Below are 19,223 nucleotides of genomic sequence, written 5' to 3'. Positions count from 1 at the left end.
GTAGATAGGAGAAGTGTTTCTGTAGAGTGTCCCTTTCTGAAGCCGTGCTGGTTAATGTGGGGAATGTTATTTTCGGATAGAAAGTCAGAAAGTTGACGTAAAACTGCAGATTCTATTAGTTTAGCTAATGATGTGAGGGAGGCAATAGGTCTGTAGTTATTGAGATCGGCTGTACCTTTTGTTTTTGATTTTAGAATTGGTAGAATGGATGTTTTTTTCAGATTAGATGGAAATTGTCCTGTTTCTAATGATTGGTTAACTAGGCTACTGAGAAAAGAGTATGCATGATGACCAATAGCTTTGAAGAAGACTCCTGAACAAGGGTTGTAAGGTGAATTTGAGGGTTTTTGTTTGCTGATTATAATTTGAATTGAGTTGTCTGAAACCGGACTAAATTCGGACCATTGACAATTAGGTTCTTTCTTGAGGCAATGGAGAGTGAAGTCATCTGCCCAAGGAGCTTTGGTGGAAGAAAGGGATTTGAGCAATGAATTCCCTGATTTTCTGTCTGTTGCTCTAGCCACCAGGCCAGTGCTGTTCTTGCATCCCTGCTGGGCAAGTTCAGTTATTGTGCCATGTTCGGGCATCCCTTCTTCACCTTCACTTGCATTCAACCCTCCCTCTGCCTTAACTTGCTGGCACATGCCAGCTCACTGTCTTGGTTTTGCGTCTCGCCCTCTTCTGACTATCCCACGTGCTGGACCAGCCACCTCCCATTTTTTGAGGTTTCTTTTCTTTGCCCTGGCCCCTTCTGTATGGAACAGACTTCCGTCGGACATCCAGGAGGTCGTCTCCCTGGCAGCTTTCCATAAAAACCTCAAAACTTGCCCGTTCAGGGTAGCTGGCCCTAAAGCTTTGGCCTGTTACTGAGGCCCATTTTTGAACTTTCCTTCATACCAGTTTGTTTTCATTGCTCCTAACGTCTAGGGCGGGCTGCGTAAAAACCGCAGATGCGTGCACTGTGCCCATGCTGCTGCGCTGCCAGAGGCCGTTAGATTTCTATGTGTAAGCTCAAGGGGAAAAATGGGATGACTGCTTGGGACTTTTGCCTCTTTCAGAGGGAAGAGAGAGCCTGGGAGGCGCCCTGAATCCCCTCTGGTACAGATCAGAGTTCAGGCAGTAAATTGGAGATGTTGGCCTGGGGGGACTTTTAGAAAAGGTGGAACCCAACCTCGGTACATTCGGAGGGGGGTGGAATTATATTTATTTTCATTGCAGTTGGAAATTTTATATTTTTTTTTTTATTTTTTTTTTCAAGTCATTAAAATCAGGTTAGAAGTAGCTGAGTCCCCCGAGATCCTTTCGCCGTCTGTAATGTTACAACACCGTCCAGACCGGGGAGGCGCATGCTTGGGATGCGCTAGGCCTGTCTTAAACGTCTTCTGTGTCTGCTGCGCAGGTGCCTTGGACGACGATGGCTTGCCCCACGGCTTCTGTACGGTCACCTACTCCTCCACCGACAGGTTTGAAGGAGACTTCGTACACGGAGAGAAGAACGGGCGTGGCAAATTCTTCTTTTTCGACGGAAGGTAGTCACCCTTGCTCTGTTCTTTTTATTTATTTTTTTTCTCTCTGTTTAACCTGTGTTCGCTCTGAAGGGCAGATTTAATAAAAAGTGCTAGCGGGCATTCGGGCCGATACAGTAAGGTGCGGTAGAAAGAGGTGCGTTAGTGCCCGGCGCACCCGCGTTTGCCGCACACACAGTTTGGATCACCTACCGCTCGATACTGTATTTAAATGGCATGCAAATGCAAGCCGCGTCCAACGCGCGTCCATGAAGCGCAATCCATTTTACTGTACAGGCGCTATACAGCGCCTGTACAGTATCCTGGGTGCACTGGTACCTGTCATTTCAAATGTCATTTCAAATGACGTTTGAAATGACAGGTACCAGGAAGTGGATGGTTCTCCTACAAACCCCGCTGCCTTGAGCGCCCGGCGCCAGCAAGCCCCAGCAGCCGGCGATCGGAGGCAGGAAGCGCAACAAAGCACCCTCCTTCGGATGGACAAGAGAGACGAAATTTCACAGTCCCAAACCAAACCAATCCAAGCCCCAGCAGAGAGAGATGAAATTTCACAGTCCCAAACCAAACCAATCCAAATCCCAGCAGAGAGAGATGAAATTTAGCCGCTCAGTCCCAAACCAACCCAATCCAAGCCCCAGCAGAGAGAGATGAAATTTCACAGTCCCAAACCAATCCAAAACCCAGCAGAGAGAGACGAAATTTCACAGTCCCAAACCAACCCAATCCAAACCCCAGCAGAGAGAGACGAAATTTCACAGTCCCAAACCAACCCAATCCAAACCCCAGCAGAGAGAGACGAAATTTCACAGTCCCAAACCAAACCAATCCAAGCCCCAGCAGAGAGAGACGAAATTTCACAGTCCCAAACCAAACCAATCCAAGCCCCAGCAGAGAGAGACGAAATTTAGCTGCCCAGTCCCAAACCAACCCAATCCAAGCCCCAGCAGAGAGAGACGAAATTTCACAGTCCCAAACCAACCCAATCCAAGCCCCAGCAGAGAGAGACGAAATTTCACAGTCCCAAACCAACCCAATCCAAGCCCCAGCAGAGAGAGACGAAATTTCACAGTCCCAAACCAAACCAACCCAATCCAAGCCCCAGCAGAGAGAGACGAAATTTCACAGTCCCAAACCAACCCAATCCAAGCCCCAGCAGAGAGAGATGAAATTTCACAGTCCCAAACCAAACCAACCCAATCCAATCCAAGCCCCAGCAGAGAGAGACGAAATTTCACAGTCCCAAACCAACCCAATCCAAACCCCAGCAGAGAGAGACGAAATTTCACAGTCCCAAACCAACCCAATCCAAACCCCAGCAGAGAGAGACGAAATTTGACAGTCCCAAACCAAACCAACCCAATCCAAGCCCCAGCAGAGAGAGATGAAATTTAGCCGCTCAGTCCCAAACCAACCCAATCCAAGCTGGGGATTGGGTTGGTTTGGTTTGGGACTGTGAAATTTCGTCTTTCTCTGCTGGGGCTTGGATTGGGTTGGTTTGGTTTGGGACTGTGAAATTTCGTCTCTCTCTGCTGGGGCTTGGATTGGGTTGGTTTGGGACTGTGAAATTTCGTCTCTCTCTGCTGGGGCTTGGATTGGGTTGGTTTGGTTTGGGACTGTGAAATTTCGTCTCTCTCTGCTGGGGCTTGGATTGGGTTGGTTTGGTTTGGGACTGTGAAATTTCGTCTCTCTCTGCTGGGGCTTGGATTGGGTTGGTTTGGTTTGGGACTGTGAAATTTCGTCTCTCTCTGCTGGGGCTTGGATTGGGTTGGTTTGGTTTGGGACTGTGAAATTTCGTCTCTCTCTGCTGGGGCTTGGATTGGGTTGGTTTGGTTTGGGACTGTGAAATTTCGTCTCTCTCTGCTGGGGCTTGGATTGGGTTGGTTTGGGACACTGAAATTTCGTCTCTCTCTGCTGGGGCTTGGATTGGGTTGGTTTGGGACTGTGAAATTTCGTCTCTCTCTGCTGGGGCTTGGATTGGGTTGGTTTGGTTTGGGACTGGGCGGCTATGTTCACCACACTAACGCAAGGGTCAGGGTAGGCGGTAAATTAGTAGGTTAAAGACGCAGCAAGATAGCAGGTTAAAAAGGCGATAGTCAGGGCGCACTTTACTGTATGGGAGGGAATAGCTAATCGGATCGTTTACATACATATACATGCCGCGGGCGGAAAGGGATACGCGTCGAGTTAAAGAAGCGGTAAGGATCGGTAAAAACAGATAGTGAATCGCGGGTTAGACTTACGCGGCGAAATTGTGGGTACACAGCGGGTTAGAAACGGGGTAACTGCAGCCGCGCTTTACTGTATCGGCCTGTTAGCAAATTTAAATCCTGTTGAGATTAATGGGGCCTGTTAGCTAAACGACGTGTTAGCGCCTTGTAGTAAATGTGGCCCTAACTCATTCTTCCATTATGTTCTGCCTCTATTGTAATTCAATAGCCAGCGTCAGTAGTTAGTTCTCCTTAACAGTTACCTTTTTTTTTTTTTTCACTTCATGCTGACCCAGTCCTGTGAGTGGCAGGAGGAGTGTTCGGTTGTTATCTCTTGTTCCCCCCCCCCCCCCCCCCCGGGGTCCCTGGGAAGCAGTGGCGGTGCAGGACTCAGACACTCGGAGCCTCCCACGTGTCCCGGGCAGACTTGCGCAGATCCATCTTGCGCTGTCGTGTTTGCCTGGAGCTGAACTGGCTCGGGGAGAAAGATGAAGAAATCCCTGTTTTACTGGGAAGGGCGGCAGATGCTTGGACTGGCAGGGGTGGTGGTGGTGGTAACTAAGACCATGACAGAATTTAAACGCAGACGGAGAGGGCAGTGGGTGGGAGTGTGGTTGTAAGGCCAGGGAGAAGGTAACAGGGCAGGAGGGAATCCCGAGGGTTGGTTGGAAGTGGGGAGGGGACACTTTTTCAGACTGTGAGGGAAGTAGATTGCACAGCTGTGATCGGGTCTGGTCTGGTTTTCAGGATATGAATGCTAAATATTCATCAGATGGGCTTGCTTGGAGATCTCAGCTAATCTGCATAGTTGAGTTGTCATGAATAATTGTCTGTGCCTCTTGAGGACTGGAGTTGCCTATCCCTGGTACAGTATATCGAGTGTAATACATACGATTAGTGATAACAGAAACTGTGCCTTATAGTCACTGGGAGAATAATTGTAAGAATAAGTAGCATGCTAGTTAGTCTAAGCTTGCTCTGCCTTGGCCCAAGTCTGCTTTTGAATGCTAAGGAAAAGTCATCTTCTTTCATCCCACTCCCTGTGGCATTATGTGTTCGAATGAAAGCTTCGTTTTACAGGGAAAATAATGGCGACGTTATGTCTGCAGGAACAAAGACCTGCTCAGATTCCCTTCGCTTAGTTTCAGCTGCCCAGATGCTCAGGCTAGTCTGGAAAGGCTTCACGAGAGAGGCTGGGTGTTGGAAAAGGGAGCAAAGGTCTGGTCCCCCCCCCCCCCCCGCGCTGCCTTTCTCCCCAGGATGATGCAGTAGGACTGTGCGGCTCCCAGTGCTGTGACGAGGCTGTGTGGCGTGACGTAGGAGGTTCAGCTTGCAGAGCTGTTGTGCGCTGCGCGTCATTCCGGCTCTCCGAAAGGGTCACTCCAGCTCCACAGGCTTCTTCATTTGGCCACATTCAGACTGGTTTTGTCAGGTAGAAATAATAAGTCGGAAGGAAGTGAACACAAGTTGTGATTTATTTTATTTACTTAAAATATTTTTAGGCCGCTTTAATCCCATCTTCTGGGTGGCTTACAAAATATACATACATAAAATTGAAAGCAATAACAGTGGGCGATAAATGCTGCTAGAATGAGGACTTACAAGGCTTGACTGGGGTTTACACTAATGGCTGCAAGGTAGATTTAGTCAAATGCTAGTTTGAACAAATGAGTTTTAAAATCTTTTTTAAAAATGTTATATAACCAGCCTGTTTCTGGAGGGAAGCTGATAGTCTGTTCCAGAGCATTGCCTCAGCTATAGAGCGCGTACAGTCTCTTGATTCAGCAAGGCGCGTAATTTTATGGCTGTGTATGTCCAGCAGACGTTGGCCTTCTGATTTTAAATTCCTTACAGGTCTGTGAAGTTTGACTAAGAGATGAATGACATGTGATAAATTGTTTTTAAGAGCGTTGTGCACACGGAACTGAATGGGCAACTGTAGAAGGTCCTTGAGTACTGGGGAAACGCGGTCGAAACGGGAGGTACCTGCGATTATTCTAGCTGCAGAATTTTGGACTGCAAGAATGGCTTTGATGGTATAAAGGGGCAAAACAAGGAAGAGCGAATGACAGTATTAAGGAAGAATTAATGCTTGGACTACTGTGCAAAAATCTTTTTTTTTTTTTTTTAATTTAAATTTTATTGAAACATATAACTTGTGAACAAAGTACAAGCATATGCAGGATTATGGCAATACAATGATGCATAGCATGTTAACAAGGTAATATGCAATTAAATAAACAGTAGCCTCATATATGGTACACTCAAACAGTCTAACAGGCCGATACAGTAAAGTTTGCGGGAGAGCTGGCGAGCGCTCCCGCTCTCCCAGCGAGCACACAGGCCACTCTCCTGTGTGTGCGATTCACTAAAACAAATTATTCAAATTAGGGCCTGCACTAGCGCGTCCCTAGTGCCTCTTTTTTGACAGGAGCGGCAGCTGTCAGCGAGTTTGACAGCCGACGCTCAATTTTGCCGGCGTCGGTTCTCAAACCCGCTGACAGCCACGGGTTCGGAAACCGGATGCCGGCAAAATTGAGCGTCCGGTTTTCAACCCGCGGGCCGATTTAAAATTTTTTTTTTTATTATTTTTATTTAATTTTTAACTTTTGAAACCTCTGACTTAATATCGCCATGATATTAAGTCGGAGGGTGTACAGAAAAGCAGTTTTTACTGCTTTTCTGTGCACTTTCCCGGTGCCGGCAGAAATTAACGCCTACCTTTGGGCAGGCGCTAATTTCTGAAACTGAATCGCGTGGGAATAACTAATAGGGCATCAACATGCATTTGCATGTTTTGGGCACTATTAGTTTTGGGGGGGGTTGGATGCGCGTTTTCGACGCGCTATTACCCCTTACCGAATAAGGGGTAAAGCTAGCCCGACAAAAACGCGCGTCCAAACGGCCTGTAAATGTCTTTGTCTCCTCGCTGAAGGTAGTTGTTGTCTCTGAATCCCAGCCGCACTGGTGGAAGCATTCCCCCTCCATTATAGATAAGGAGTCCACACCTGATTGAAGTGAAGTATGTTATGATATTTCTGTGCTGTCATCCAATACAATATACACATGATGTCCAACTATTGTCACTCCGAGAGCCCCCAATTGACACATTCAATAACGCTTGGTCAGGGGACAAGGAGATGGGTCGACCCAAAATGCATTGTATAATATCTGACACTTCCTTCCACAATCTTCCCACTTTGGGACAGTCCTACCACATATGAATAAAAGTTCCAGATTGTCCACAACCTTTCCAACATAAGTCGTCGGGACTGATATTGGCGCAGTATAGTCTACGCGGGGTGAGATACCAGCGAAATAGTACTTTAAATCCGTTTTCCATAAGGGAAGCGGAGATAGATCATTGCTTAGTATTCAAAAAGATCTGATCCCACTCATCTTTGGAAAGAGATTTGTCCAGGTCTCTCTCCCAGGCTTGAATATATTTTATCCGAAATAAAAAAATCCAAGGGAGCCCCAAAAACTCAGAAATCTGAGGTAACTAAGAAAACAAAAAAATCACACCACAATGTTCTTCAGTATAATATTTCTTACATTAAATTAGCTATTTGTGTAGGACCTTCATGGGAACAACTTTGAACTAACAGACAAGTTTCATGTCCTTCTGGTCCAATTTTCTTTAATTTATTCAATTTAATTCTATGTATTCATTTTTTGTCTTTTTTTTTCTTTTCTTTTCTTAAGACACAGTCCCAACCCGTGAAGATACTTGAATCCAGTCACAAAGTAACGTATCTCATTTCACAACCATAACGAGAGCCGCTTAAAACTTATCTTTTACTCCGAGTCCAATTACTCTTGGGGTCATGAGTGATATTGAAGTCCCCTGCTATAATCAGATGTCCCACTTCTATGTTATCCAGCAGGTGTCCTATATTATCAAAAAATATCTGGTGATCATAATTGGGAGCATGTATATTTTTCCTGATCCATTTCCAATTGTAGTAGTAAATAACGCCCCATGGGATCTTCCAGCGTTTTTAACACTTGACATTGTAAATCTTTATGTAATAGTATGCTCACTCCAGAGTACTGCTCCAGCTTAGAGGCCGCTGCATGGTATTGGCGGAGAAAAAGAGACCAGTGTAGTAGTCGTTCATATCTACTTTTCGCATGAGTTTCCTGAAGAAACAGGATATCTGCCTTCGAATTTTGAGCCTCAGTTCTAAAAATCTGGCATTTTTGTGGACTGTTTAATCCCTTGACATTAAGGGAAAAAATTTTGATAGCCATCATTCCCGAATTATGTGAAGTAATCTATCTATCTGCTAAGACCCCATGCAACAACCTCCGGAACGCATATTGCATTCTCCCTTGCTTTTCATGTGCCGCTGTATACTCGCCGCCCTGCTATGGTGACACTGTACATAATTGACATAAGAATTGTTGCCTGCATAACTGTAAAATAGGAGAAACCAACTTTTACCCCCTCCCCCTACCCGCTAGAACCTTAGTAACCCCGCAGCCCTGTACCCAGGACATATCTGCGTGAGCAGATGGAGGCGGATTCATCCCCAGAACCTGCCCCCCCCCCCCCCCCCCCCCGGATCAACAGTCATGTACCGTCAACTATAGCAAACATGAGTTAAACCTCTGATATATTTGAAAATATGTCCAAAATGAAACCTCTTCTTAGAGCCGATTCTCCAGCTCCTGAGTCTGGAAATCTGAATAAATTCTGGAGTAAGGATACTCATCCCTTCCATTTATCCTGTTCTGGAATGTTATCTCCGGAATTTCTGCATAGTCTCTTGTCGCCTTTGCTGACCTGTTGCCATCTAGGGGTATCCACTGGAGCAGTGTAGTGAGCTTGCTTCCCAGTAGTTGCTATTTTCACCACAAGGCCTGCCTCCTTCAAGATGGCTGCCGCTTCTTCTATGGTTTTGGCCTTCATGGTCACGCCTTGGATGGTCATTGCAATGCCGAATGAAAATAACCAATGATAGCGGATTCCTCCCTTTCTCAAGATCAGAGTAATATCTTTAAAGTCCATTCTTCTTTTTAATGTTAAGGGAGAAATATCTGCAAAGATCATTATGTGATGGGATTCCCATTCCCAGGTCTGTTGTTTTCTGGCCATCATATAAATATTTTCTTTCACAGAATATTTGGAAAAACATACAATATCTCTTGGTTTTCCATTCACTTTGGGGCCCAGTGACCTGTGAACTCACTCTAACTCCACCTCTGGCGCTTCCCCGGCCTCTCCGGAGTGGCTAGATTGCTGCAAAATAAAGCCACATAGTTTTTGGATGGTTGCTTTACAATCCGCATAATCCTCAATTTCAGGGATTACGTGGAATCTCAGATTACTGCTTTGCTTCTGTTTTGTAAATCCTCTAATTTTGTTAATATGTCCACGTTTTCATTAGTGTTGTGGGAGACTGAGTTTTGCAGCAGTTCTATTTTTACTGCCTGGGCATCCAGGCGCATATCACATTGGTCCACTCTTCTCCAGATTTCAGCCATTTCTTCCTTTATATTGTCTATAGAGGTGAGTAGTTCTTGTTTGTTCTCTTTCATCTCCCTTCTCAGATCACTAAACCAGCGGTGGAATTCGTCGTGAGTGGGAAGGTCTGCAATATGTGCCGTGGCTCCCCCCGAATAGCTCCCTCCATGGCCTTGTGCTCACCCGAGGTCGGAGCTTCAGTTTCGCCTGCAGGCCCGTCTTCTGGATTTGCATTTCTCACATATGAAAATTGTTGGAAATCCGTTCCCTTTTTTTTTCTGAGCCATGTCGGGTTAGCAACTATGCTGTTTAATTATAAGATGTTCCGAAGTCTGAAATCGCATTTTTTGCAGGTTTGTTGGTCCGGGGAAGGCAGGAGTTCTGGCTCAAGTGGCCATTTTGTTCCGTGGCGAGAGCGCCCCCCGCCGCAAAAATCATTTTAATTTAATAAGGTTTTAATTACCTTGAAAGTTTGTATTCTTTGTGATCAGGAGGATTAACAAGGGGCAACACACAAAGTTTAGGTGAGTCCTTTTTTAATTGGATTAATTTAATACTTCTGTGATTAGCATTATTCATCAAGTCAGTCTTGCTAAATAACCTCACCCCTGCACTTCCTCCTCTGCTAAAATAACTACAAGTGGTTATACTGGTAAAATGTTGACGCCTAAAAAAATTGCTCCCTTATTCCTTTGAAGTGTTTCAGCGTCTGTCACGTGATGCCAAAACATTTATTTATTTATTTATTTAAGGTTTTTATATACCGGCATTCATGAAGCGATCACATCATGCTGGTTTACAAATAAACAGGGGTGCAATAAATACATCAAAACAGAAATAACGTGTCGAAGAAAGCAGTTACAATTAACAAGGACTATTGAACTGGGATCAGAGGAAATAAAGATAGTTTAGCAGAGACTAAATTATATACAAGGAGATGAGGTACAGCTGCTGTGTTGGATATGTTGATGGCGAGATGCATTAATTTAAGTCCGGGAAAGCTTGCATAAACATAAACATCTCCGACTGACTCCACAGGCAGCTGGATTTTCAGGATATCACCAGTGACGACGCATGGGAAATGTGTGCATGTACAAGGTCTCCAATGTGTGCCCATATTTCTTATGCATATTTATTGTGAATTAGGAATGTGTATTTGGTTTTGTTTTCATTTTTAGTGCGCACTAAATCGAATTACGAAATTACTAAATAAAAAAAAAAAAGAATAATAAAATAAGACTAAAATGAAAACGAATAATTTCGGGCAGCACATCCCTACTATGAATATCCTGAAAACCTGGCTAGCTATGCACCCTAGTATTGCTTTGGATACCGCCTTGTCAAAAGATTTCCCTAGCATGGGCTCATAAGGTACGATCATTTGAAAGTCTCTGTCATTTTTTGTGCACCTCCGTACTGCTCCCTTTGGATTTCTGCAACCGAAATGGATGAATCTGTACTTGTTTGCATTGAATCTTAAGCTGCTCCTCAAGCTTTTTTAGATCATGCCTCATTGTGTCTACTCCAGGGGTGTCCACTCTCTGCAGATGAGACAAAGACCTTCAGCAAAGACAAACTTTTCCTTCTGTCCTTTGTACAATAGTGCTTACAAAGATATTTGAACAGCACCGGCCCCTCCTTTGGGGTTTAGTGGCCTGAAACCAACAAAATATATTTACAGAAATGTTCCTGGCTTGAGTAGGAAGTGATGTCACCATCGGCAATGGCTGCTTGATTCTGGGCTCCTGCTCCGGCTTGTATAAATCCCTCCTCATCTGGACCCCGAATTGCAGATGTCGCCGGTTTTTTTTAGCTCTGAAGCCCGCCTGTGTAGCCGCGATGTCAGTGCTGCGGAAAAAAACAGATCTCCAAAAGTTCTCCTTCACGAGCACCGCAGCACAGATGGCGGTTGGGGAGGCAGATCGGGAGCACATCAGCCATGCGGCAACGGAGGTGAGCGTGGACGGAGGGGACGGCACAGAAGAAAAAGTGCCGAGCCAGGCAGAATTTCTCAGCTGGTTTGGAGAGCTCCGGGGAGCCATGTCAGGGCTGTAGTAGGACATTAGAGATCTAAAAACAGAGATTGCTGGGGATCTGGCTGCGCTGGGGAGCAGAATGAAGGAGACGGAGGCTCGCTTGGAGGACCAGGCCTCGGAACTCTCTACTTGTAAACTAGTGCAAGATAAACTACCAACAGCTAGTACTGAGCTACAAAACAGATTGGAGGACTTAGAAAACAGGTCTTGTAGAGCAAATATATTTATAGCCAGGTTCTTGTGGCCTGGTTTGGCCTCTGTTGGAAACAGGATGCTGGGCTTGATGGACCCTTGGTCTGACCCAGCATGGCAATTTCTTATGTTCTTAAACTTGCGATTTAGAGGAGTACCTGAAACGTCTGATTACTTGGACTGTAAAAAAGTGGTTAATACCATATGTGCACAACTCCTGGGCGTACCATCTGAAGACTCCGGTACCGTAGCAGTGGAGAAATTGGAAAGGGCCCACAGGGCGCTAGGTGCCCCACGAGTTAACCGGCTGAGAGACATAGTCGTCTGTTTTCACAGCTATGCGCAGAAGGAAGAGATTGCCATGCAAGCCCGTAGACCAGGCCCAGTTCTGTGGAAAGGAAATCAAATAGAGGTGTACCAGGATTTGGCTCCCACTACCATCCGCAAGAGGAGAGAACTCAGAGATGTGGTGATCACACTCCGTAGCCATAATGTCAAATATAGATGGTTATTTCCTTTCAGCCTAAGCTTCACGGTGGCCGAAGTCACTTCCAGGATTTTCACACCAGAAGAAGCGGGAGATATCCTACAAGTGGCGTGCATGAACATCAACATCACCAGCTCTAATGCCACCTCAGGAAGCGAGAGACCCATCCGGTCTCATGGTGAGACGCCAAGATGGCAACGTGTGGCTAAAGGAGGTAAACGGCTTCGGCACCACTCACGCAGATCTATGCACCTGAATGACTGTCTGGGTTGATTTGCTGATAGTGACTTATGTTGCGGATTTTACTGTATGACTAGTTTGGACACTTGATTTCCATGGCGACCTTATACTGGTGTCGTATGCTAGCATTAATATTCGGGGTCTACATTCTCTGTTCTAACAATTTATTCGTTATTTGAAGGGTTGAGCCCGGGGGGGGGGGGGGCTGGCATGACGATGCATACACTCCTTCGACTGGTAGCCCACTGGGAATGGATTTGGGCTCCATTTTGGTTAGTTTGGGGGTGGGGGTGGATGGGAGAGGTGGGGATGGGGAAAGATGCTAATACTGCCAAAATACCGTACATCATGTTGGTTTCGTTTGCTTTGCGTTACAGCGGGTGATTTACTCTAGTATCCTGGGATATATGATGGGCACAATATCTTCTCAGTTTACAACTAAATATTCTGATGGCTGAGTTACAAATAATGTCCGGTAATACAAAGGGGCTTAATTCGCCTTCCAAGAAGAAATCATTATTTCAGGAGGCGAAGAAGGGTAGGGCAAACATTATGTTCTGCCAGGAGACACACTTGCTTAAATGTACAGAACGCATGCTTTGGGACAAATTTTATTCTCAACAGCACTTAGTGTCTGCCTCAATCAAAAAAAAATACTGTGGGGTGGGTATACTCCTCGCCTATACATTGGTGACTAATGTTAAGGATATTAAGAGCGAACCTGATGGTAGATATAAGCACTTAAAATTATGATTGGCACAACTTTGTTTACTCTCCTTAACATATATGGCCCTAATTCAGATCAGGGAGTATTTCTGTAAAATATATCAACTTTATTAGAGACTTGGGCAGAGGGCCACGTAATAGTAGGCGGTGATTTTAATCTAACCAGGTATCCCTTTTTAGACAATTTGGGAGATAGGGGAAGGGGCTTCGTGCGCAGAGACAGGCTCTTAAACATTTGATTTCTGAAAGAGGGTTGGAAGATATTTGGCGGCTAAGGAATCCCACTCAGCGCAATTACACATTCTTCTCCCAAGTCCATAGACTTACTCCCGAATTGACATGTTCCTTATCGACAAAGAGCTAGTAGAATTCACTGTAGATACGTTCATTGGGCTTATTACATGGTGTGACCACTCGCCAATCTGGTTAGGAATCAATCTACCCACTAAAACTGTCGGGAAATCCTACTGGAGACTGAATGATAGTCTTTTTTGAATGATAAACCTTTTGTTGAATCAATATCCGGTGACATAAGAGAATATCTGACATTCAATTGCACTGAGGATATCTCTCCTAGTATCGTATGGGACTGCCTTAAAGCAGTAGTTAGAGGGAAGATGATTTCCCGAGTTAGTTTTCTTAAAAAAGAAAGAAATTCTAGATGGGATCAGCTGATTCACCGTATAGCTTGACTCTCACTTAGTCATAAACGATCCCGTAATCCTCAGAAACTAGAGGAACTCATGTCTGCGAAAAAGGAACTCCAGGCTTTAGATCTAGTGAAAATGGCCTTCCAGCTGGATTTTCTGAAGTAACAACATTTTGAATTTGGGAACAAAGCTGGGCGCATTCTTGCTCGTAAATTAAAAGAAAGGGCTGCTCAGTCACATATTACTAAGATAAAAGATATATCAGGGGCATTCTTATACACCGCTGAAGAAATTAGTACCCGCTTTACAAGTTTTTATACTGAGCTTTATGCGGATGACAAATCTGTGGACTCCTCAATTATAGATGTCTATTTAAGAGGGGAGGAGCTTCCGACATTCCCTGATGATACGCAACAATTTCTTAATGCTGAGATTACCCATGCAGAATTGTACCAGGTGATACAAGTATTGAAGGTGGATAAATCCCCAGGGCTTGATGGCTTCACCGCTAAATTCTATAAAGTTTTCCAAGCAGAGGTAATCCCACCCTTGCTGAATATGTTTAACTCGTTGAGGGAGGAGGGATCGCTATCACCCGAATCAAACCTGGCTGGTATTACAATCTTGGCCAAGAGTGGGCGGAACCCCACACAGTGTGGTTCTTACCGTCCCATTTCTCTGATCAACATTGACCTCAAAGCTTTGGCCAAAATCTTAGCCACAAGGCTGGCACAAGTAGCCCCGTCTTTAATCCATGAGGATCGATCAGGTTTTGTCCCAGGTTGACTAGCCTCAGATAATGTGAGGAGAGTCCTGGAGATAATCTGCCAAGCAAAAAAGGTGGAGGTCCTGTTGGTGATATTAGGGGTTGATGCTGAAAAGGCCTTCGACAGGGTATATTGGCCATACCTGTTTAAAGTTCTTGACAAATTTAATTTGGGTTCCCATTTCATTAAATGGATTCAGTGATTATATGAAAATCCTCGGGGGAGCCTAAAGGTCAATGGCGAATACGTGGCTCTATTCCCAGTAAAGAGGGGTACCAGGCAAGAATGCCTTCTGACACCGCTTCTTTTCTCCCTCTTTCTCGAACCATTTGCAGCAAGGGTGAGGGCGACTCCGGAAGTTCGGGGCCTGTTGAGGGGATCTACTGATTATAAGATTTCTATGTTTGCAGATGACCTTTTATTCACAATCACAAAACCCAAAGGTTCCTTGCCTCTTATACTGCAGGGCCTGAGGGAAAATGGGGGAGTTACAGGCTTTAAAGTTAATGAAGGCAAGTCAGAGCAGCTAAATAAATCAGTGGAATCGAACCACTTTGATGATATTGTACACACACTCCCTTTCCGTGTTGCGGGAGACTGGGTGAAATATCTGGGTGTCAAAATTGGACCGGAATATCAGGATTTATTCTGACTAAATTATGATTCATTGTTTTGCAATATCCAAAGTGACTTGACCCTCTGGGATAGGGGGATGTTCTCTTGGTTTGGGAGAATAGCAATAGTGAAGATGAATGTGTTGCCCCGTCTTAGCTATCTCTTTCAAACACTCCCGATACCAGTGCCTGACGTCACTTTGACCCACTGGCAGCGTAAGCTGTTTAGATTTATCTGGAAGCAGAGATCTCCCAGGGTGGGACGTGCCACCCTCTTCCAAGAGAAACTCCAAGGTGGCCTTCAGGTGCCTAATTTAATATAATATTTTGGAGCCTCACAGCTGAGCGCGTTCCTTCATTGTCACTCGGGGGACCTACTCAAACCATGGGCAAGGATAGCCTCACTTCCTAGTAATTCGCCACCACTACACATCAGGGCCTGGCAGAGGGGACGCAGCGAGTTTAAGGATCTCCTTTTATGCAGCTAATATTTCAAGTATGGGAAAAATGGAAAATCAGATTAGTAGGCAGTAAACGAGCATACCATCTGACATCCTTTTTATGATAAATTATTCCCACCGGGTAATGAACCAAGTGTAGTGACCAGATGGAGGGCTAGAGACCTCTATAAATGGGAGCAATTATGGGATGGGCAAAAACTTTTAACCTTTTCCGATTTACAGCACCTTTACCAATTACCAGATATGGACTGCTTTGCTTATAATCAGGTTTTGCATTATTTGTCACTGCGCATATAGGAGTGGAATTACGTAAGGGCAAATCTCTGTTCGAAAACTTACGTTCCCAACCTCACAGAGTTACAAAACTAATTACTAGAATTATTACAATTATTAAGGGGACTTTTCGGAGTAAGGCGCTCTTCCAACAAGCTTGGGAACGGGACCTGGGGGGGGGGGGCGTGGAAGATGACATATGGGATCAAATCTTTATTGCTATTAGCAGAAGTTCAGTGTCCATCACCATAAAAGAAAACGGATACAAGGTATTATACCGGTGGTATCTCACACCAGAAAAATATGCAAACTATATGGGGGAACAGACAGTCTTTGCTGGAAAGGGTGCGGACAAATAGGGACTTTCCTACACATGTGGGAGTGACCGAAGGTGACAGAATTTTGGGAGGAGTTCAGGGATTTTACCTACAAGGCAGCGGGCGTTACTATACCTGCAGACCCTAAAGTGTGCTTGCTGCGTGCTCCGTTTGAGGCAGGTTCTTTGTGGGGCGGATTTTAAAAGCCCTGCTCGCGTAAATCCGCCCGGATTTATGCGAGCAGGGCCTTGCGCGCCTATTTCCCATAGGCCTGCCGGCGCGCGCAGAGCCCCGGGACTCGCGTAAGTCCCGGAGTTTTTCGAGGGGGGCGTGTCGGGGGCGTGGCCGATCGGCGTGGCATTTTGGGGGCGGGACACGTTTCGGGGGCGGGGCCCGGGGGCGTGGCCGCGCCCTCCGGAACCGCCCCCCAGGTTGCGTATCGGCACGCGGGGATTTACTTCTCCCTCCGGGAGGCGTAAATCCCCCGACAAAGGTAGGGGGGGGGGTTTAGATAGAGGAAGGGAGGGGAAGGTGAGGGGAGGGCGAAAGCGAGTTCCCTCCGAGGCTGCTCCGATTTCGGAGCGGCCTTGGAGGGAATGGAGGCAGGCTGCGCGGCTTGGCGCGCGCCGGCTGCACAAAATCGGCAGCCTTGCGCGCGCCGATCCTGGATTTTAGCAGCGTAAATCCAGCGTACTTTTGTTGGCGCCTGGTGCGCCAACAAAAGTACGCGAAGGCGCACTTTTTTAAAATCTACCCCTATATGTGTTAAGATGGATACATCAGGTGCTTTCTGCTGTCACTTGTGAAATTGCATTATGATGGCGTAAGACTGTAGTACCTTCCCTGAGTCACTTTCTTGCCCGGTTGGACAAAGTATTTTACATGGGAAAGTTAACAGCTCTAAGATGTGACCGCCTACACAGTTTTGATAAAGTATGGCAACCTTACCTCACCTAGAAGGAGAAAGGTCGGTCAAACATCAAGTGCTAGATTTAAGCATTTTGTACTACGTCGAGAAACCCCTCATGATCCAATTGCTGTTATTTGGGGGTGTGGGGTACCTTTTTCCCTCAAACCTCGCATACACCTTTATGATGCGATCTGGTAACACAAAGCTCTCATCTCTTTACTTTCAGAGGCGGTTTTGAAATTGGATGGGGGGGAGGGGAGGGGGAAAACATTGGACAAAATATATGCATAAAAAACAGGAGACAGGCTAAATGGAAACCAATACAACATCTTTTAAGATACCATGTTGTTATTTTTATTTAAACTAAGCAATATACACCCACAATGTTGTAATGCACCGTACGTTTGGGATCTTCTTAGTTTTTGGGTACTTGCCAGGTTCTTGTGGCCTGGATTGGCCTCTATTGGAAACAGGATGTTGGGCTTGATGGACCCTTGGTTTGACCCAGCATGGCAATTTATTGTGTTCTTATGTTATTTTTTAATTATAACTTGATATTATTGTTATTCAACTGTTATACAAGGTGTGCGAAATGGTTACATTAAGGGGGAATGTAATACGTTTTCTATTTAAATTAAAAAAAAAAAAAAGAAATGTTCCAGGCTTCATATTTCTGTTACATCTTTGAATGGATGATCTCATAATGGGATTTTATGTGGTTGCTATTATACCTGTATATTTTGTGCAAAATAAATATAACTATTCTGACTTGCTTACGTGGTTATTATGTAAGTATATAGTCAGGCTGATACAGGATACTATGAAGGATAAGACAGGAAGGGTTGGTACAGAGGTATCATCAGTAGTTCTGAAGGTCTCTAAATCTAGTGGCGGTCCTTATGACCTGGTGCCTGCATGACTGATTCAGCAAAGCCATTTAAGAGGACATTAGGAGGTGAGGGTTCTCGGCCCAACAGGGCCATGTTATAGGGAAAGAGGTAAAAAAAGGCCCTAGGCCCTTGACTTTTTTTTTTTTTTTTTGTTCACAGCGCTATTTACCAGGATATCTTTTGAAGAAATCCAATTAAGTAGGAAGCTATCCAACCATTCAAGGTTGGATAACTACAAAATCTAACCAGCTATATTTAAACATAGCTGGTTAGGTTGGGTTTTTTTTTAGTTATCTGACTATACTTTAGTCATGCTTGTCCGCTGAATATATGGGACAAGTTATCTGACTAACTTTAGCTGGATAACTTGTCCATTAAACGGCTTACTGAATATTGACCTCGTAGAGACTAGATTGAAAGATTTTTTTTTTTATTGTAATATTTTATGGAACGCTCTTCACAAGCAAATGAGATTAATAAGTGATTATCTTATTTTTAGCTTTATAATGCTTTTAAGAACTGTGTATGAATTTTAAATCTGGAGGTCCATATTTAGCCACTGTGCAGCATGGCTAATTAGCCGGATAAACCTATATGCTAACTTAGCCCGTATATTCAGCGGTGCAGGCATGCCACTGAATATACCTGGCTGTCCTAAAGTTATCCAGATAAGTCTATTTGGCTAACTTTAGGACAGGTCTGACTTAGCCGGCTAATTCAGCTCCTCCCAGTTATGCCCTTGCCCCATCCACCACATACCCTACTAACTATTTAGCTGGATAAACAGTTATCCGGCTATGTGGTGGCCACCGATCCTGGGCACATATTCAGCCGCCATCACTTAGCTGGATAAATCAAATTTTATCCAGCTAAGTGGCTGTGAATATGGACCTCCTGCTGTTCTCTGTAATATCTGATAGAGTATATATATAGATACATTATGGAAGACTGAAGTGTTTTCTACAGCTAAATTGTTTCCTGTTAGGATTTTGTTTTTTTAAATTAATGATAAGATTTTTATACACCTATGTTGGCCAATTTTTTGAGAGTGACAGTTGGAAGTGGATGGATTCGGAATGTCATTGCCAAGAAACGCATGACAATAATGGGAAAAAAGACAAATCGTCTTGATAGTTCACTGTTCAGTAGCAGAGCAGGAGACAGGTATGAAGCTATACAGAATATAAGCCTGCCAAAGAAAGCAGTGAGCACAAATGCTTGCAGCCTAAGCAATAAGGTTCAATATCTGCAAGCCCTAATGGTGGAGGCAGACTTAGATATTGTTGCTTTTACAGAGACATGGTTCAGTGAGTCCCATGAAATCCCATACTGGGTTATAATCTGTTTAAGAAGGACAGAGATGTCAGAATGAGGGGAGGAGTAGCTCTTTATGAAAAAAAATATTAAAACAACTGAAATGAAGGATGCATGGGGAGAGGAGGCGGCACTGTGGGCAA

At 44.8% G+C, this 19,223-nt stretch overlaps 1 protein-coding gene across 1 annotated transcript in view; it reads left to right on the top strand.

Moving 5' to 3' along the window:
- SETD7 (SET domain containing 7, histone lysine methyltransferase) overlaps window positions 1-19,223 on the top strand; it is a 77,388-nt gene that overhangs the window by 16,408 nt on the left and 41,757 nt on the right. Inside the window, exon 2 of the mRNA XM_029596087.1 lies at window positions 1,400-1,529. Within this exon, the coding sequence (XP_029451947.1) occupies window positions 1,400-1,529 (130 nt within the window). The remainder of the gene's footprint in view (window positions 1-1,399; window positions 1,530-19,223) is intronic.

This window comes from Rhinatrema bivittatum, chromosome 1 (genome assembly GCF_901001135.1).
Source record: "Rhinatrema bivittatum chromosome 1, aRhiBiv1.1, whole genome shotgun sequence".
Classification (NCBI taxonomy): Eukaryota; Metazoa; Chordata; class Amphibia; order Gymnophiona; family Rhinatrematidae; genus Rhinatrema; species Rhinatrema bivittatum.
This window is presented reverse-complemented; position numbering and strand designations above follow the sequence as displayed.